At 48.9% G+C, this 21,305-nt stretch overlaps 1 protein-coding gene across 8 annotated transcripts in view; it reads left to right on the top strand.

Annotated features, from left to right (window-relative positions):
- The window catches only part of ERC2 (ELKS/RAB6-interacting/CAST family member 2), a 1,225,588-nt gene that overhangs the window by 68,831 nt on the left and 1,135,452 nt on the right, over positions 1–21,305 (top strand). For all 8 annotated transcript variants that reach the window (XM_075321314.1, XM_075321312.1, XM_075321310.1 and 5 more), the window contains exon 2: positions 12,249–13,052. In XM_075321314.1, coding sequence (XP_075177429.1) covers positions 12,396–13,052 — 657 coding nt within the window. In that variant the 5' untranslated portion in view covers positions 12,249–12,395. The remainder of the gene's footprint in view (positions 1–12,248; positions 13,053–21,305) is intronic.

Genomic DNA, 21,305 nt, shown 5'->3' with positions numbered 1-21,305 from the left:
ACTATTAGCCGAACACACAGACGTGGGATTCAAGATCGAGATAACAGAACAGCCCAAGATTAATTATATAATTTAATCAGCCTAAAGCACACTAGAAACTACAATATATACAATAGGGAATCTACAGAATATACATATGTCAGAGTACAGTCACAATCAAAGCATGGGTTACAAACAGGCATACACAGTTCCAGCAGTTACCTTGTTGCGTCTGGCCACAGGGGGGCGCTGTACCCAGGTTTCTAGGATCCTTCCCACAGATGTTTCCTACACGTGCCCCCAGCGAAAAGAACCTTGGAAAATGGCCGAAGTAGGGTTATCAACCTGGGCAAATCCAGGTCCCCTCCTACCTTCGTGACCTCACAGGGAGCACTGCTCCACCCCTGGCTTGAGTTATGGACAATCCACAACATGGAATATGGGCCATAACTTTGCCTGGGAGCGTCGTAGGCGGACGCCAATGCTCTCATTGTGACAGTTATGAATTTAGCTACAGAACGAGGGGACTCATGACCTGTCTGCCAGTTCCCCATTGGCTGATATCACGCCTGGGGCATTTCCCAATGTCCTGCTCCCATAAAAAGGGTGTGCCGGCATCGTCCGCATGCGGAGACACCATGTTTATGGTTGCCATATTTATCGGAAATATGGCTTGCGAGATATGAACCATTTTTTACTGGAGTCGTTCTGTCTGGCTATTTCCATAGCCTTGCTAACTAGCTAGCAGCCCCCACTACAGGGTCACGGCAGGGAGTCATCCTGTGTCCATTGTCCCTAAGCCACCTAATTTCCATATCACAGGACATGGCCATGGAGGTGTAAGTGGAACACTGAGAACAAGAAGGGAGGGGGGCACTGCCAGGGAGTGATGAGGGATTATGACTGGAGTCATAATTCATCTTCATATCCCGGGATTTGCCTCACACCTCCCCCCTTTTGAGGGCGCTAGGGGGCAGCACACTCCGGTGTTCCCCCGTGCGCCCGTCCGCGACCTCTCCTTGTCGGGACAGCCCGTCTGCGTTACCGTGGTCACGGCCCCTTTTGTGGCGAATGGTGAAGTTGTATTGCTGGAGCGCAAGGCTCCATCGCAACAATCGCCCATTCGTCCCAGAGACGGTGTGCAACCAGCTGAGGGGATTGTGGTCCGTCTCCACGATGAAGTGGCGCCCGTATAGATAGGGTTGCAGACGCTGCAGGGCCCACACTATGGCCAGGCACTCCTTCTCCATCGTGGAATAGGCAACTTCCCTTGGTAACAGCTTCCTGCTCAGGTACAAGACTGGGTGCTCTTGGCTCGCAGAGTCCACCTGGCTGAGCACCGCACCGAGGCCGAAGTCACTGGCGTCGGTCTGTACTACAAACGGCCGCGTGAAGTCGGCTGCCTGTAGCACGGGCGGGCTGGACAGGGCGTCCTTTAGGGCCCGGAAGGCTGTCTCGCAGTCCATTGTCCAATCGACTGCAGAGGGCAGCTTCTTCTTGGTGAGGTCCGTCAAGGGCTTTGCCAGGCTACTATAGCATGGAACAAACCTCCTATAGTACCCAGCGCTCCCCAAGAAGGACATCACCTGCTTCTTGGTCCTGGGGGTGGGCCAGGATGCGATGGCTTCCACTTTCTCAGGCTCGGGCTTCAGTGTTCTCCCACCTACCCGGTGACCGAGGTACTGGACCTCGCTCATGGCCAGCTGACACTTTCCCGGCTTGATGTTCAAACCTGCCCGGTGGATCCGCCTGAGCACCTGTGCTAGATGCTCTAGGTGGTCCTCCCAGGTGGGACTGAAGACGGCAATGTCATCCAGGTACGCGGCCGCGTACCCTTCAAGTCCCTTGAGCAGGGTGTTGACCATCCGCTGGAAAGTGGCAGGGGCATTCCTCATCCCGAATGGCATCACCGTGGACTCGTACAGTCCAAATGGGGTAATAAAGGCAGAGCGTTCCCTGGCCTTGCGAGTCAGGGGGATCTGCCAATATCCCCGGCTCAGATCCATGATGGTCAGGTACTGAGCCCCGGCCAACTGATCGAGCAGGTCATCGATGCGTGGCATTGGGTACGCATCGGCGACCGTGACCGCATTGAGCCCCCTGTAGTCCACGCAGAACCGAGTGGTTCGGTCCTTCTTAGGGACGAGGACTACAGGCGAGGCCCAAGCGCTGTTGGATGCCTGGATCACCCCCAGCTTCAGCATCTCGTCAATCTCCTGGCGCATGTGTTGCTGCACCTCCAGGGAGACCCGATATGCTGAACGCCGGATCGGGGGATGATCCCCAGTGTCCACGTGATGGACAGCCAAGTCAGTCCTTCCGGGCTGGTTGGTAAACAACCCCCGGAAGGGGTGTAGGGTGGCCCACAGCTGGGACCGTTGGTCCTCCAAGAGCTGGTGGCCAACCTCCACATCCTCAATGGATCCGCCTGCCCTAACCTGGGCTAGCATATCCAAGAGGGTTTCCGCTTCTCCCTCCTCGGGCAGGTTGCACACGGGGAGCGCACATGCCTCCCGCTCCTGATGTGCCTTCATCATGTTCACATGGAAGGGCTTCCGCCTTCCACGGGCAGGGTCCAGGGTGACCAGGTACGTCACAGGGTTGAGCTGCTGGTACACGAGGTATGGGCCTTCCCAGGCTGCCTGAAGCTTGTCCTGTGGTACGGGGACCAGTACCCACACCTCTTGACCCACTTGGTAGGTCCTCTCACAAGCGTTCTGGTCGTACCAACGCTTCTGATCGGCCTGGGCTTGAGCCATATTGTCGTGTACCAGTTGCGTCAAGGCCTGCATTTTGTCCCGGAAGCGCATGACATACTCGATAACCGACACTCCAGGGGTGGCCAAATCCCCTTCCCAAGCCTCTTTCACCAGAGCCAGGGGGCCCCGCACACGTCGCCCGTACAGGAGCTCAAACGGTGAGAATCCTGTTGAGGCCTGTGGAACCTCCCGGTAAGCAAATAACAGGTGTGGGAGATACCGCTCCCAGTCACGCCCATGGGAGTCGACCAACATCTTAAGCATCTGCTTTAAGGTGCCATTAAACCGCTCGCACAGGCCATTAGTCTGTGGATGGTACGGGCTGGCCACCAGATGTCGCACCTGGACTTGCTTACAGAGGGCCTCCATCAGCTGGGACATGAATTGGGTCCCCCGGTCAGTGAGCATTTCCTGGGGAAAACCCACTCGGGAGAAAATCTCCAGCAATGCGGTGGCCACCTTGTCAGCCCGAATGGACGACAAGGCCACTGCTTCTGGGTACCGGGTGGCATAGTCCACTACCGTCAGTATGAAGCGTTTCCCGGAGCTGCTGGGGATGGCCAGCGGGCCGACCAGATCCACAGCCACCCTCCTGAAAGGCTCATCGATGATTGGCAGAGATACTAGTGGGGCTTTGGGGTGTGGCCCCGCCTTCCCCACTCTCTGACAGGTTTCACACGAACGGCAGTAGGCAGCCACATCGGCCCCCATTTTTGGCCAGTAGAAATGCTGGTTTAACCTGGCCTTGGTCTTAGCGATCCCTAGGTGTCCGGCCATCGGAATCTCATGTGCGATCCGCAACAACTCCGTCCGGAACGGATAGGGTACCACCAACTGTCGGTCCCTGGGCCACGCCTCCGGTGAACCCTGCTGGACCGTGGCCCGGTACAGCCGTCCTTGGTCCCAGACCACTCGCTCCGGGTCCGAGTCCGAGGGAGGCTGTGCCGCCTGCTCCTTAAGAGCTTTCAGGCTGTCGTCAGCTTCTAACGCTGCCTGAAACCCCTGACTAGATGTGGCCAGAATCGACGAGACTGTCACATCTTCAGTCAGTACCCCGGGACCTGTGTCCTGGCCTCCACCTGACTCGGCTGCCACTTGGTCAGAAGGGGAAGAGCTATCGGACCTCCGGGAGGCCCCTTGGCTTCCAGCACTCCCACTGCGGGTGACAGCGGCCACAGCCGCTGCGACCGTGGGTCGTGCCTGCTCCTCCTCCGTTCCTGACCAAGTCGCCGGTTCAGGCAGACCTACCTGGCTTCCTGACACCCCGGTTGTGGGGGAACCATGCACCGAGATCTTACCTGGGAGCACTTCCGCTCCTGGACCGGCCCCAATCTCACCTGCCTGTTCCCCTCCTGCAGCAACAGAACCCCGCTGTGAAATCTCTGGGGACCCCACATTTGCTGTGGTAGCCCCCACCCCACACACTGGTCCTCCCCCTGCAGCACCCTGCTCTCTGCTTATCCCTGCAGAGGGCAACAGATCCCAGCTCACAGGCTGGTTACTTGTAGAGGCATTGTCACACCTTTCTCTGACCCCCTCCCCTGTCACAGCTGCAGCTGTGTGTGTGTCTATGGTGTCTATGCAAGCAGAAATATCAGAGTTCACTCCCTCCTCCCTTACATCATTCATAGATAACACATTAACATTGTCCGGAGGCATGTCAGTACGGGCTGAAGGTTCAGCCCTTGGTTGGGGCCCAAACTGGGAGGTTATCTGCCCCAAATCTGTCCCAAGTAGCACGTTTGCAGGGATCCGATCAGTTACCCCCACCTCCCTCACCCCTCGCCCTGCGCCCCAGTCCACATAAATGTCAGCAACAGGCAGCGCCGGGTCAGTGCCTCCAATCCCGGAGACAGCGAGGGTTTTTCCAGGGATCAAGTCTTGGGGGGACACCATCTCAGGCCGCACCAGAGTCACCTCCGAGGCGCTGTCTCGCAGTCCTATGGTCACAGACCGGCCGACGGTGACAGGTTGGAAGCTGTCCAGGGACCTACCACCACCCCCACCCACACAATACACCTTGGGCGGCCCTTGGGACGGGGACGGAGCCGGGGCCTTGGGACGCTGAGGGCACATGGCCTTGAAGTGTCCAGGTAGGTTGCACTGGTGGCACCGTCTTGGTTCCGCCACGGGCCTGGAGAGGGGAGTTGAGGGGGACACCCCCTGCAGTCTAGGGGCAGGTGGGGCAGTCGCCGAATTCATCTTACCCCCTCTCCAGGTGCTGCTGGTGGCCGCTCTCCTGGCCTCAGGGGCCCGGTTGTTGGTGTAGTCATCGGCAAGGGCAGCTGTAGCCGTGGACCCCTTTGGCTTCTGGTCTCGGATGAACTGGCGGAGATCCTCAGGGCAGTTCCACAAGAGTTGCTCCGTGATGAACAAGTCCAGGATCTCCGGTCCGGTGGAAAGCTGCAGGCCTTGGGTCCAGTGGTCGGCAGCTCGGGCAAGTGCCCGCCGGTGGTCAGCCCAGGAGTCCTTTGGTCCCTTCTGTAGGCTCCGGAACTTCTTGCGGTAGGACTCTGGAGTGAGGTTGTACTGTTGGATCAGGGCCCGCTTGATGGTGTCGTAGCCCTGATCTGCCTCAGCAGGCAAGTCACCAAGGATATCCAGGGCCTTACCCCTTAAACGGGGGGTCAGGTATTTGGCCCACTGGTCCTTGTCCAGATGGTGCTGTAAGCAAGTCCGTTCAAAAGCAGTCAAGAAAGAGTCCAAGTCTCCATCCTTCTCCAGCACTGGGAAGTCCTCAACACGGACCTTTGGAAGTTTGGTGTCTCGAAGGTCACGTGTGGCTGATGAGGGCCGGAGCTGAGCTAGCTGCAGCTGGTAGTCACGCTCTGCCTGGCGCTCTTCACGCGCTGACTGCCGCTCCGCAGCCTCAGCCTCACGCGCTGCTTGCCGCTCTGCCCTGCGCTCTGCCAGGAGTCCCTTGTAGCCCTCCTGGTCTCCAGCCTGGAGAAGGGCCATAGCCATTTGAAGAAGGCTATCCGAGCCTCCCAGGCTCGGTGGAATGGCACGTGGTGATCTGCGGCCCGCTGCGGAGCCTGGTGATTCACTGTCCCTTGCAGAGCGGAGGGCTGGCATCTGGCTCGTTGAGGACCCTTGGGTGAGCTGCTCCTCATCTTGTCCATAATTGCCAGCTTGTGCGCTGTCCTCTGCAGAACGGTTTTCTGGCGTCGAGCTCCTGGAGGACTCGTGGGCAACCTCCTCATTACTGCCCACAGCACCGTCCTCCCTCTCTTCGGCTCCTGCTTTAGCATTGGCCAGTTGCATAGCTCTGCTCCTGGTGCCATCAGCCATTCTTGCAGACTTTTGGTCACTGACACAGAACTGACACCTGATGCCTCCACACACCTTACAGTATCTGCACTCTGACACTCTAGTGTTGAGCTAGTCTGAAGACCCCAGCAGCCACAGCTGCTGCAGGCAGTCTTTAGTGTCTGGGAGTATGGGTCTCACACTCACACACACTATTATCTCGATCCCACCGCTATGCCACCAATATGTCACAAACCACCGGGGGGGTCACTCAGAAATCCCCCGCGCTGGCTACCAGTACGTCACAATCGGGGGGTAACAAGTGGGGGTCACCCCTCCTTTATACCTCCCGACCGACAGACAGAGCACGTGACGCGCTCTCTAGCGCCCCTCTTATAGTCAGGCCAATTATGGAATTGCCCGACAATAAGCAAGGAGGCCGCTATACTACTTATGCCGATTATTGAAGGGTCCCCGGTGAGAGTAGGGTATATATTCCCCCGACCTCCGCGGGCGGAATATATAAAATCTCCCCGAATCTCACTGGCCTCCCCACAATAATCCTTGGCACAACTCGCTGCCACCAACCGCTTCACGGTAACTATTAGCCGAACACACAGACGTGGGATTCAAGATCGAGATAACAGAACAGCCCAAGATTAATTATATAATTTAATCAGCCTAAAGCACACTAGAAACTACAATATATACAATAGGGAATCTACAGAATATACATATGTCAGAGTACAGTCACAATCAAAGCATGGGTTACAAACAGGCATACACAGTTCCAGCAGTTACCTTGTTGCGTCTGGCCACAGGGGGGCGCTGTACCCAGGTTTCTAGGATCCTTCCCACAGATGTTTCCTACACGTGCCCCCAGCGAAAAGAACCTTGGAAAATGGCCGAAGTAGGGATATCAACCTGGGCAAATCCAGGTCCCCTCCTACCTTCGTGACCTCACAGGGAGCACTGCTCCACCCCTGGCTTGAGTTATGGACAATCCACAACATGGAATATGGGCCATAACTTTGCCTGGGAGCGTCGTAGGCGGACGCCAATGCTCTCATTGTGACAGTTATGAATTTAGCTACAGAACGAGGGGACTCATGACCTGTCTGCCAGTTCCCCATTGGCTGATATCACGCCTGGGGCATTTCCCAATGTCCTGCTCCCATAAAAAGGGTGTGCCGGCATCGTCCGCATGCGGAGACACCATTTTTATGGTTGCCATATTTATCGGAAATATGGCTTGCGAGATATGAACCATTTTTTACTGGAGTCGTTCTGTCTGGCTATTTCCATAGCCTTGCTAACTAGCTAGCAGCCCCCACTACAGGGTCACGGCAGGGAGTCATCCTGTGTCCATTGTCCCTAAGCCACCTAATTTCCATATCACAGGACATGGCCATGGAGGTGTAAGTGGAACACTGAGAACAAGAAGGGAGGGGGGCACTGCCAGGGAGTGATGAGGGATTATGACTGGAGTCATAATTCATCTTCATATCCCGGGATTTGCCTCACATTTGGGTTCACTCATCTCTATTTATAGCAATACCCGGTACAGTACATAACAGTGCCAAACTCTGTACTAACTCCCGTGCAGCGATAAGTGCATGTCAAAAATGTGTCTCCACTCCCCATGAATACCATCCACAGGGTCACCATGAGTGTAAGGAACACTGTATATATACATATACCCAGAGCCGGTGTTATGGGGGGAGGGCAGACTGCGCCCCCTGCTTCTGCAGCCCATCTATACAGTGCACAGAGGATGTATGGCATTACAGTGAATAATGCTGTACATGCCCTGCAGTCCCATATACCTGCCCATCTCTCACAATGATTTTCTTTACAAGCTTCAGCAAGTTCCAAAGTAACAGCTAGAGGGCGCTCACATGTAACTTACTGCTTCTGCACATCCAGTGTAGGAGGATGGGTCATCTGAAAGCTGAATGTCTATTAGAGCGAGCAATGCTCCACACTGTCAGGTTAGGAAGACAATGGAGTGCTCATATACAAAAAACAATAAAGTGGTTGGCGCGTCTCAATTGTTCCTCCTGGCACAGTTGTACAAATCTTCAACAGAGCAATGGTGGACACACGTCGATGGTGCAATGATCTTTCCTGTGCTGTTTCTTACCCCATCACTGCATGTGCATAAAATAAAGATGATTTTTATGGATAACAAGCAGGTGGGTGACCTCCGTGGATTATTTCCTATAAGTAGAAAAGACGGTGAAATACATGCACCCTGCTGGGCAGCTAGGGAGGATTTCTCCTGCACCCTCCTGGGCATTGATGGAGGGTTTCTCCTGCACCCTCCTGGGCAGCTAGGGAGGATTTCTCCTGCACCCTCCTGGGCAGCTAGGGAGGGTTTCCCTGCACCCTCCTTGGCAGTTAGGAGAGTTTCTCCTGCACCCTCCTGGGCAGTTAGGGAGGGTTTCTCCTGCACCCTCCTGGGCAGCTAGGGAGGGTTTCTCCTGCACCCTCCTGGACAGATAGAGAGGGTTTCTCCTGCACCCTCCTGGGCAGTTAGGGAGGATTTCTCCTGCATCCTCCTGAGCAGCTAGGGAGGATTTCTCCTGCATCCTCCTGGACAGATAGGGAGGGTTTCCCCTGCACCCTCCTGGGCAGTTAGGGAAGGTTTTTCCTGTACCCTCCTGGGCAGTTAGGGAGGGTTTTTCCTGCACCCTCCTGGGCAGTTAGGGAGGGTTTCTCCTGCACCCTCCTGGGCAGTTAGGGAGGGTTTTCCTGCACACTCCTGGGCAGTTAGGGAAGGTTTTTCCTTCACCCTCCTGGGCAGTTAGGGAGGGTTTCTCCTGCACCCTCCTGGGCAGTTAGGGAGGGTTTCTCCTGCACTCTTCTGGGCAGTTAGGGAGGGTTTTTCCTGCACCCTCCTGGGCAGTTAGGGAGGGTTTTTCCTGCACCCTCCTGGGCAGTTAGGGAGGGTTTCTCCTGCACCCTCCTGGGCAGTTAGGGAGGGTTTTTCCTGCACCCTCCTGGGCAGTTAGGGAAGGTTTTTCCTGCACCCTCCTGGGCAGTTAGGGAGGGTTTCTCCTGCAGCCTCCTTGGCAGTTAGGGAGGGTTGCTCCTGCACCCTCCTGGGGAGCTAGGGAGGGTTGCTCCTGCACCCTCCTGGGGAGCTAGGGAGGGTTTCTCCTGCACCCTCCTGGGCATTTAGGGAGGGTTTCTCCTGCACCCTCCTGGGCAGTTAGGGAGGGTTTCTCCTGCACCCTCCTGGGCAATTACGGCGGGTTTCTCCTGCACCCTCCTGGGCAGTTAGAGAGGGTGTCTCCTGCACCCTCCTGGGCAGCTAGGGAGGGTTTCTCCTGCCTATTTTGCCTCCCCTTTGTACCATCCCTGGTTAGCAGCCTATTAGGCAGATAGTTTGTAGCCTATAATTCCTTCGAATGTGTCTTATACATTAATATACTTACCGGAACTACTGTAAAAAGTCGATTCTTAATCTTGCAGGTCTGATATTTTATGCATTTAGAGGTTAGAAGATCAAACATCTTGCGCGTCTCGGCTCGTGAAGTCCTCGCACGCTGTTCGGAGACTCGTCACACTGTTCTTTAGACTTTCCTAGTGCGGGAAGTTCTCGTCTCCCATTGATGAGCTCCGTGCTCTTCTTTTACCTTTTGTATCTCAGTTTTCTCTAAAGATGTTTTTAGATCTTTTTATTTCTTATTGCTATACCTTTTTACCTTTTCATTTTTCTTATTATTTATAGCAAAGCTTCATAAAAGAACTATTCACATGTTAACACCAGGAAAGGGAATAGATTACAATTGAAAACTGGAAACATTCCTTTAAATGTTGTATCTAGGGGAAAAAGCTTTTAATCATCAGTTCCTGATTTCTTTCAAGATATGGAGTTTAGATACTTTGTTACATACAGTCAGAAAGTCTAATAGAGGGACGGGCGGTTGTTCAGGACCCTCATTAGGGGTTTTTCTAGATTGAGAATATTAATAGCATATTCTTAGTATGGGCAGGTGCTTAGAGTCAAACCCCCCCAGCAATTGGATCTCGATGGCCTGGAAAATCCCTTTAAATCAGCCAAAAAGAACATATAAATATAGGACTTCAGAATTCTCATTCTCTTTGCTGGGAGAAGGAAAGACATGCAGATTTGGGCGACAAACTGCACCAAAAACCGCCGCAAAAATGCATAAAAAAATGCAGCATGTGCACAAGGCCTTAAAAGATTCACATTCTGATGAAGCTATAGTATGATATACGGTAGGTATTTTGGGATACAATCAGACTAAAAGGAATTAATCAGACATTACCTCTATGGTAGGGAACAGCTTCTGGAGAAACTAATAATTTTATATAGGATTAGTCCCCTATATAATACTATGTATATTTTAAAGAGGACCTGTCCCTTTTCTCAAAAAAATTAGTTTATTAAAATCCCTGAGCTCCCCTGATTCTGCCATTTTTTTCCGTTTTGTTCTGTGTTGTTCCATTGTAGAGATATTCACATTTGTTGCTTTTGGAGCACAGTCTGTGAAATCTCTGCTTATAGTGCAACAGGGAATTACTTTAGGCTTTTTTTGGAGGTGTGCGCTTTCACCCCTTTCTTCCAAATGCTGCCAATCACTGGTCTTAGCAGTTTGTTGGAGAGAGGGGTGAAAGCGCACGTCTCCAAAAAAGTAATTAAAGGCTAAAGTAAGTAAAGTCTAAAGTAATTCCCTATTGCACTACAAGCAGAGATTTCTCATAATGTGCTCCAAAAGATACAAATGTGAATATCTCTGCAATGGAGCGACGCAGCACAAAACGGAAAAAAGTGGCAGAATCAGGAGAGCTCAGGGATTCTTGCAAGGTACTGTATATAACTCAGTTTATTGGCACAAGTGACAGGTTCTCTTTTAGCATGTCCTTTCATTTTTAAGACATGATCTTTTTTGTTTGTATTTCCTTTTAATTTGTTTTATATATCACACATTATTATTATTAAGATGCTCTCCATTACTCCGACGATTGTATTTTATTTGTAGGAGATTTGAGCTGCGTTTAGCCAGCAGCCTGCATCCTATCTGCTACGTCCCATGAATAAATCAAACCTGGGTTGCTGTTCAATAAATGTCGCAGTCGATACAATGCAGAAATAGTATCTGTCTGGTATTTCCCTTACATTTATTAATGTGTTGGCATTCAGCAATCTGTTACCTGTGCTTTGGCATTGCTCTGCACATTTATCCTGTTTCGTGCTTTGCCCCAGAGTTTTCCAGCATTTTATTAAGTTACCGTCAATACTTGGGACTACTGGTATGGAGAGTTATCGGCATCCTTCAATTACGTAGCATATGACTTGCTTTTTCAAAGATTTGCTTAGCATTCATGCAGAACGCAATATTAAAGGGTGCCAAGACCATGCTATGATACAGTGATTTAAGGGTTTAAAGGAAATTAATCTTTTACCTTCTCAAAAATGGGTTTGTTACATGTATGTTCCAAAATGACAAATCATCTATGTAACTTCCATAGTACAAAAGTGTGGTTGACTAATTTTTTTTTGTAAAAATGGGGCAAATTTGCTGCAAATGTTGCCTTTTGCCATACACAATAGATTATCAATGACTTTTCGGGAAGTCTTCGGAACGCTACTACTTTAAGGCTATGTGCGCATGCTGAGTATTTGGTTGTAGAAATTTTCTGCACCATTTCTGCATCTCTTGGCAGGAACAATGTTGCAATTTTTGCAGCGTTTTCAGTGGATTTTTCCAATGCGTTTTTCATGCATTCTGGGGTGGAAAAACGCTGCAAAAATGCTGAACGAAAAGACATTATCTGCAAGGGGAAAAAAGCTACTTGTACAAAACTTCAGGATCCTCATTGACTTTGCTTGCATAAGGATTTGCATGCAGATTTGTACCAAAACTGCACTAAAAAGTGCAATAAAAAGCCACTGTGTGCACAAAGCCTAATCTGCTGCAGATTTTCCTGTGCCTTGTCCATCAGTATTACTCTACCTAGCAGACCCATTTAAGTAATGAAGATTCTAAGGTTTTTTTTATTAACAAGAATGTTTTTTTGGTTCCGGCAGACTCCTACGGCAATGTCAAGAGCTTCATGCAATCAATTATGTGTGAGAACAGCCTGACTTAGTAAATTCGCTTTTCTAAGTAATGGTACTTGATCCTGAACTCTTGAAATCAGTATCATTTAACCTTTTCATGACATTGACATTTTATTCGGCTTCTACCTGACTGGATAATTGATGTATTCCGCTTGTGTTTCTTCTAGGTTGCCTTTGCTTGGAGGGTCTTCATAATGAAAAAAGAACAATGACATCTCACGCAGATCTCTAGATGCCGAGATAGACGTCGTAATCCTCCTTTTAATATTATTCCTAATCAGTTTTCCTGTCTGGTACTACAACACAGCACAGCTATGTATGGAAGTGCTCGTACAATCACTAATTTGGAAGGCAGTCCTTCCAGATCGCCTCGTTTGCCAAGATCACCTCGATTGGGTCATAGACGAACAAGCAGTGGAGGGGGAGCAGGTAAAACACTGTCAATGGAGAACATTCAGTCTCTTAATGCAGCCTATGCAACTTCTGGACCCATGTACTTGAGTGACCATGAGGGTGTTGCGTCTACAACTTTCCCGAAAGGAACCATGACTCTTGGAAGGGCTACTAATAGAGCTGTCTATGGTGGAAGAGTCACAGCCATGGGAAGCAGTCCAAATATTGCCTCTGCTGGTCTTTCACACACAGATGTCTTGTCCTACACCGACCATATAGGCTTGACCAGCTCTGCTCACCATCACCACCACCATCATCACCAGGTTCCTTCTATGCTAAGACAGGTGAGGGACAACACCATGCTTGATCTTCAGGTTCAACTGAAGGACCTACAGAGGGAAAACGAGCTGCTAAGAAAAGAGCTGGACATTAAGGACAGCAAACTTGGATCTTCCATGAACAGTATTAAAACATTTTGGAGCCCAGAACTCAAGAAGGAAAGAGTCCTTCGAAAGGAGGAGGCTGCAAGGATGTCCGTTCTGAAGGAGCAAATGAGGGTGTCTCATGAGGAAAATCAGGTATTCCTGTTGAAAAGTCATTTTTGAGATTTCATTTGGAGTAAAGATACATTTTCACTTATGTTAGCTGTAAGATACCTTATAATTAATTTTTTGGGATAGAAAAGTGTAAATAGTGACAGCCTTAAAATTTACTTGAAGAAGTTGTTTGATGTTAAACTGCGTGAAATTAACTCCTTGCATAATTATTATAAAATCCGCTTTCTTGCTGAAGACCATCGTCCATAAACCAGAACTATAGAAATAATGCTTACTAGGAGTTCTCAGTAGTTGCCCAGAGGGGCATCTTATTTTTTTTTCATCTTTTTATTTAAGGGGAAAGTCTAACTTTACAATCATGTTTTCCATTTGCATTGTTTTGTGTCTACAGCTCCTATTAAAGGGAATCTGTCAGCAGGTTTTTGCTACCTCATCTGAGAGCAGCATAATGTAGGCAAAGAGATCCTGATTCCAACGATGTGTCACTTAGTTTACTGGGTGCTGAGCTTGTGGCACAATCAGAGATTTTAGATGTAGCAATGCAGCAGAGCTGAGGAAGCTAACTCCGCCCACACCAGGCTCTGTATATACAAAGTCAACAGCCAATGAGCTGCTTATGACAGGGGAGGACATGCTGGGCTACTGGCATGCTGGTGACTATAATGGAACTGGATAGGGACCCCTAAGCTGACTCTCAGATTAGGTAGGACCCTGAGCTGATCCTCGACCCAGAGGTACACTCGATGGTAGGGAGGTCTGGGCTCCCAGCGTGTCCCTATCTCCTGTCCAAGACCTTGATGTAACACCCTCCACACCCACTACTCAAGGGCCAGGACACTAGTCACAAATCCCCACTGAAAAGAACACAGGCAGGGGGGACAACAAAACTCACACACACTAAAGCAAACACCAGGGGGACTACCAGGGGGACTTCAAAAGATGCCTGGAAAGTAAATAACACAGGGTACATACACACCAACCAAAAGAAGACAACAGCAACAATAGTGGCAAACACCTCCTTCCAGCTCAAGACCAAGCTCCAGAAAGAAATCTGAATAACCGGCACCCTCTGCTGGGAGAAAAGGGTATATATCCAGGTTGGGAGTGGTCATCAGTGAAAACACCTAATCGAGGGTAATGAGCTTGCTGCTAGCAAGAAAACTGACATTAACCCCGTGCATGCCAAAAGGAAAAAAGGTGTTTAACGTGAAGAGCCTCAGATGGTAAAAAGAGACTCAGAGCCTGAGCCTCTAAAACGGAGACAACTGTGACAGCTACATGCTGCAGCTGATGTAGTCTGAGCAATGATAATCTCCTGGTGCTAAAACAATGATTAGAGTATACAACAGCAGGGAGCTTGATAAGAGACACATAGCTGAAATCTGTGTTTAAACCCCTACAGCATGCTGCTTTTAGATTACATAGCAAAAAGCTGCTGACAGATTTCTTTTAAGATCCATTTGTGCCTCTTGTAACAATCCCTTTGTGATCTGATCCTGCAGGCATGATCCCTGCCACCTGTGTTTTATGTCTTACTAATCTATCAAATGCATTTTATTAGGAAGTATAAGGAAAAAATGTGACTTTTGGAATGGAGTGTCACTACAGCATCATATTGCAGAATAACCCCATATAATGTTTGTAGACTGTAACTTTGGAGATGCATAGGTCTGAATGGCAACTGCAAACACAAAAACAAGTATCAGAATTGTTTGCAAAGTTACTTACTTTTTTTTAGGTATTGGGACAAAAAAGAAGATTCCAATAATAAATAGGACCAATCACCAAGTCAAAGGTGGCAGATGTTTACTCTGTGTTATTTCCACTGTTCCTTTGAGTGTGGAAATATTTGTATTCTTAAAAATGTCATACGGTTCTAGAGTTATGAGCCTTTCAAATTGATGCTATGTTTTATGGTTTTTTTATACAAGTGGGCGTTGTTTATATGATCCTCGGAGGCGTGTCTTCCGGCTGATCTGCATAATTAACCCGTAAGACACGCCCCTTGTTAAAACTAACTTAAAAGTTAAGCCTAAATTAAAAGGCCCTTAATATCTTGACCCGTATGGCAGATTAAGAAAAAAAATATAAATAAAAAAGAGGAATAGTAAGGGGAGCAGTTGGAATAAAATAACAGCAGCAAATGGCCACATCTGTCCTGGTGACAAATCCTCATGGAATAATTTATTTTTAAAGGCCGTGAATGCTTTAAAATATAAGAAATATTGTATTTAATCCCTGCTGATCCAGGACGTACACTGTCTGAGACCCCCTTCACACGCACGTGAAAAAAACGAACCGTTTTTTCACGTACGTATTAAAGGGGTGGTTTGCTCCCCGTGTGCCGTGTTTGTGGCACATGCGTGTTCTCCGTGTGTTAGACGTAATAACACACGGAGAACGGAAAGCCCCGCCTTACCTGATTCTTCCGGAGCTGTCTGTGGTGCTGAATGACAGTGTCCGGCACAGGCCACGCCCTGCTGACGCTGCTTCCGGCCCCCAGTGAAGAAGATGCGTTGTTCAAATTCATTGGGGGTCGGATGCAGGTGACAGCCGCGGCAGAGACTGCAGGGCTGGTGGAGGTGAGTACGTGTTTTTTTATTTTTAAATTGACACGTGTGTTTCTCCGGCGCGTGTCACGTGGGCCCGCATCCACACTACATCCGTGTGGTACGGGTGCAGGCCGTATGACACCCGTGCTGCTGGAGAATAACGGATATGCCTCCGTATGGAGCACACGGGCTCACATCTGCTCCACACTGAGGCACGGGAAAATGGCTGCACACGTGCGTGCACATAAACCCATTGATTTTAATGGGTTTATGTGTGCCCGTGTCTCCGGTACATGCGGGCACCGACCTAGCACGTACCGGAGGTACGTGCGTGTGAAGGGGGCCTAAGCATGTGCCAGCTGCAGGCAGTCACTAACCTCAACGGTCACATCTGCATGCATAGCAAGTGACCACTAAGGACAGTGTATGGGTAAAAAGATAATTTCTGAATTTCCAAAGTATCATTTGCTTTCACTTAAATGATCGGGTAGAAGATGTGGTGACAAAAAAAAGATGATGTAAAAAAAAACAAACCTGTAATGGCAAGAAATGCTTTAACTTTAAAAACAAACGTTGCAAACCATTTAATTGCATGAGAAGCCTCCAAACGCTGATGCTTCTCATGCAATTAAATGGTTTGTAACATTTGTTTGTTTGTTTTTAAAGTTAAAGCATTTCTCGCCATTACAATTTTTTTTTTTTTACATCATCTTTTTTTTTTGTTACCACATCTTCTACCTGATCGTTTAAATAAAAGCAAATGATACATTAGTAAATGAGAAATTATCTTTATATCCACATACAAAAAATTGCATTTCTATATGATCAATCAATTTGCCTGATGGCGGTGTATCAATCCCTTCCTGGAAATCCGGATAGAAAATAACAAACCTATCTGTAACTGCCCAGCACTGGACGCTCCTTCTCGCCTTATAAGATGAATTAGGCACTTATTTCTTAGCTTTTCTTCTTTTCCCTTTATAAATATATTTTTGGCATCAGATTCATCAGGGTATGAACAATGAATGAATTTGGAGCTTACCCTATTTATACCCTTTTGTCATTTTCATTCTTTTACTCTGCGATGCACTAATTAGCGGCTTTTGTAATTTATGATAACAAACCATAAATCAGGTTATAGGGTAATACATCACTGTGAACTAGTTATTGTTAATACATTATTTTTTTTATGCATTTAAAATGGGTTATGTTCAGGCCGTAAATTGCTCTTTGTATAGTTCTTACCTGGTGAAGTGAAGGTTGCTTGTAGAAAGGGTTTAGGTCAGTTTTTAATGCCAGCCCTCAATTTTAGGAGCGCAATTAACCCCAATCCAACATAGTCACTATACTTCAGGTCAGAAATCTTCACCACCTATGTGTCACACAGAGTTTTATACAAACTTTGCCGACTGTCATGGTGGCGCAGGCTTTGGTCACATTGCAGATTATGACACTGTCTCAGATCAACACAGGCAGACTCGGACGTCAACCTGCTGTGTACTAATTCATAGGCAGGCTAGCGAGAGTTAATTTCTACTAGTTTACTTGTTAGGTTCCTTTGATCACATATTGTGGGGAGGTTAATCACATCTGCTTCACTCCTATTTATGCTGGTTGGAATCTTCTACCTATGCCAGCTATAGCTTCTATGTTAGCATTCGTGTCCCAGATTTTCTGGTGAAAGTTGTGCTTATTGCATGTTATGGTTGTGGAGTTTACCCCTGTTGTTTTCTAGCAACTCTTGTCTTTCCTCTTGAATATCTTATTGTTTTATCCTATGTGTGTTGTGTGTGTGCTGTGCCACAGAGTTTTGTTTTTCCCTTGTTTGTCTATATCTGTAATTTCCATTACATTGCTGTCCGATCCCTCCTTGGAGGAAGGGGGAGGATGAATCAGATCAGGACTAGTCAGGAGCAGGGCCAGGATGGATCCTCATGCATCCCCACCATTAGGCGTATCCCTAAGAATAGGGAAAGCATAGGGCCCCCTAGCTTGAGGGACATCTTAGGGGCCCAGTTTTCCGCTATCCCAGAGTCATTGTGGCACTATGATATGGGTTTGCAGTGCACAGACGAGCCAAAAGATGTACAAGATGTATTAAAAGATGTTCACCGCTTTCTAAATTTGGAGTGTCTAAAGCGGGCTTTACACGCTGCGACATCGCTAATGCGGAGTCGTTGGGGTCACGGAATTTGTGACGCACATCCGGCCGCATTAGCGGTGCCGTTGCGTGTGACACCGATAAGCGATTTTGCATCGTTGCAAAAACGTGCAAAATCGCTAATCGGCGACATGGGGGTCCATTCTTAAAAATCGTTACTGCAGCAGTAACGAAGCTGTTCCTTGTTCCTGCGGCAGCACACATCGCTGCGTGTGACACCGCAGGAACGAGGAAGCTCCCCTTACCTGCCTCCCGGCCGCTACGCGGAAGGAAGGAGGTGGGCGGGATGTTACGTCCCGCTCAGCTCCGCCCCTCCGCTTCTATTGGGCGGCGGTTCAGTGACGTTTCAGTGACGTCGCTGTGACGCCGCACGGACCGCCCCCTTAGATAGGAGGCGGTTCGCCGGTCACAGCGACGTCGCCGGACAGGTAAGTATGTGTGACGGCTGTTGTGCGACACGGGCAGCGATTTGCCCGTGTCGCGCAACAGATGGGGGCGGGTACCCACACTAGTGATATCTGGACCGATATCGCAGTGTGTAAAGTAGCCTTTACTCTGGCAGGAATTTGATCAAGACTGGTGTATGGAACAGTACTTTTTATAGAGTACTCTAAATTAAAATAATTGCAATAATAAGTATAATGGTGAAATTGCTTGTCAGCAGTCATTGCTCGTTGCAGAGATTGAAGACATATCACTAAAGGGTCTGACCTCTGTGATCTCAGGGCATCATCTCTAGCTTTAATTTGGAAGCCACATAATCAATGTCCATCCATCTGCTCTCTTAAAAAAAGCATATAACATATCATACAGCAGCTGGTGCTGTCCCATTGATGCTGTGTCATTGACTGGATCGCAACAGTTGGACATTAATCAATTACTGCTCCTAATTTAAGACTTCTCATGTCGTCATGTCCTTCAATTTTATCCATGCTGGAGGTGAATTCTCTGGCCCTAGAATCCTGCTGCCTTCACTAGCTCTCATGTATCAACACAACTTCATTCCTGGAGTAATTTTTCCTTACAGACCATGACCGATCTCCCCTCTACTACGCTGACAGTCACTGATGCTGAGAGGTATGCGGCCATCACCAACACCATGATTCCAGAATATATCTTGTGATCTCTACTTTCTCTACAGTAATACATCACTTATATGATTTACCCCATCTCTTGCAGACAGCCTCATGTCTGTCCGCCTCTATATCTATACTCTAACACACTACACCGTGTGCAGAATTATTTGGCAAATGAGTATTTTGATCACATGATACTTGTTATACATGTCGTCCTACTCCAAGCTGTATAGGCTGAGACCCAACTACCAATGAAGTAACTCAGGGGATGTGCCTCTCTGTAATGAGGAGGGGTGCAGTGTAATGACATCAACACCCTATATAAGGGGGGCTTAATTATTAGGCAACTTCCTTTCCTTTGGCAAAATGGGTCAGAAGAGAGATGTGACGGGCTCTGAAAAGTCCATATTGTGCGATGTCTTGCAGAGGGATGCAGCACTCTTGAAATTGCCAAACTTTTGAAGTATGATCACCGAACAATCAAGCTTTTCATGGCAAATAGCCAACAGGGTCACAAGAAGCGTGTTGGGCAAAAAAGGCACAAAATAACTGCCCATGAATTGAGGAAAATCAAGCGTGAAGCTGCCAAGATGCTATTTGCCACCAGTTTGGCCATATTTCAGAGCTGCAACGTTACTGGAGTATCAAAAAGCACAAGGTGTGCCATACTCAGGGACATGGCCAAGGTAAGGAAGGCTGAAAACCACCACCTCTGAACAAGAAACATAAGATAAAACTTCAAGACTGGGCCAAGAAATATCTGAAGACTGATTTTTCAAAGGTTTTATGGACTGATGAAATGAGAGTGACTCTTGATGGGCCAGATGGATGGGCCAGAGGCTGGATCAGTAAAGGGCAGAGAGCTCCACTCCGACTCAGACGCCAGCAAGGTGGAGGTGGGCACTGGTATGGGCTGGGATCATCAAAGATCAACTTGTGGGACCTTTTCGGGTTGAGGATGGAGGAAGCTCAACTCTCAGACCTGCTGCAAGTTTCTGGAAGACAACTTCTTCAAGCAGTGGTACAGGAAGAAGTCGGTATCGTTCAAGAAAAACATGATTTTCATGCAGGACAGTGCTCCATCACATGCATCCAACTACTCCACACCGTGGCTGGCCAGTAAAGGTCTAAAAGATGAAAAATAATGACATGACCCCCTTGTCACCTGATCTGAACCCCATAGAGAACCTGTTGTCCCTCATAAAATGTGAGATCCACAGAGAGGGAAAACAGTGCACCTCTGGGAGCAGTGTCTGGAGGCTGTGGTGGCTGCTGCTCGCAATGTTGATCGTAAACAGATCAAGTAATGACAGAATCTATGGCTGGTCGGCTGCTGAGTGTCATCAGAAAGAAAGGGGGCTATATTGGGCACTCATTTTTTTGGGTTTTGTTTTTGACAGAGTGAGCACTCCTGGAGTGGACAGATATAGCTGCCGGTCAAACAACTGGCCAAACCATTGATCAGTCATCGAGTCGTAGAATGTTAGGGGCACTTTGCACACTACGACATCGCAGGTGCGATGTCGGAGGGGTCATGTCGAAAGTGACGCACTTCCGGCGTCACACTCGACATCGTAGTGTGTAAATCCTAGATGATACGATTAACGAGTGCAAAATCGTCGTAATCATATCATCGGTGTAATGTCTGGGAATTCCATAATTACGTGACTGCGACAGGTACGATGTTGTTCCTCGTTCCTGCGGCAGCATACATCGCTGTGTGTGAAGCCGCAGGAGCGAGGAACATCTCCTACCTGCGTCCTGCAGCTCACGCCGGCTATGCGGAAGGAAGAAGGTGGGCGGGATGTTTACGTCCCGCTCACCTCCGCCCCTCCGCTTCTATTGGCCGCCTGGCGTGTGACGTCGCTATGACTCCGCGCGACCCGCCCCCTTAATAAGGAGGCGGGTTGCCGGCCAGATCGACATCGCAAGGCAGGTGAGTCCATTTGAAGCTGCCGTAGCGATAATGTTCGCTACGGCAGCTATCACAAGAGATCGCTGCTGCGACGGGGGCGGGGACTATCACGCTTGGCATCGCAAGCATCGGCTTGCGATGTCGTTGTGTGCAAAGTGCCCCTTAGAGTTGGAAGGTTCCTCCAGGGTCATCGTGTCCAACCCCCGGCTCAAAGCAGGATTTACTAAACCATCTCAGGCAGATGTCTGTCCAGTCTCTTTTTGAAGACGTCCATTGAAGGAGACCTCACCACCTCTCGTGGCCGCCTGTCCCACTCGTTGATCTCCTCACTGTCAAAAACTTTTTTCAAATATCTAATCTGTATCTTCTCCTTTTCAGTTGCTTCTTGTGTTTCCATGTGTAAATGAGAATAAGGATGATCCCTGTACACTGTGACAGCCCTTCAGATATTTGTAGGCAGATATTAAGTCTCCTCTTAGCCTTCTTTTTTGCAAGTTTAATATTCCCAGAAACTTCAACATGTAGCGCCCAGCTCCAGCCTAGCATCCCCGCACGCTCCCGCTCCCAGTC

The sequence above is a fragment of the Anomaloglossus baeobatrachus genome, chromosome 8 (assembly GCF_048569485.1).
Source record: "Anomaloglossus baeobatrachus isolate aAnoBae1 chromosome 8, aAnoBae1.hap1, whole genome shotgun sequence".
NCBI classification, from domain to species: Eukaryota; Metazoa; Chordata; class Amphibia; order Anura; family Aromobatidae; genus Anomaloglossus; species Anomaloglossus baeobatrachus.
The sequence above is the reverse complement of the archived record's forward strand: the minus strand, read 5'-3'. Positions and strand labels throughout refer to the sequence as shown.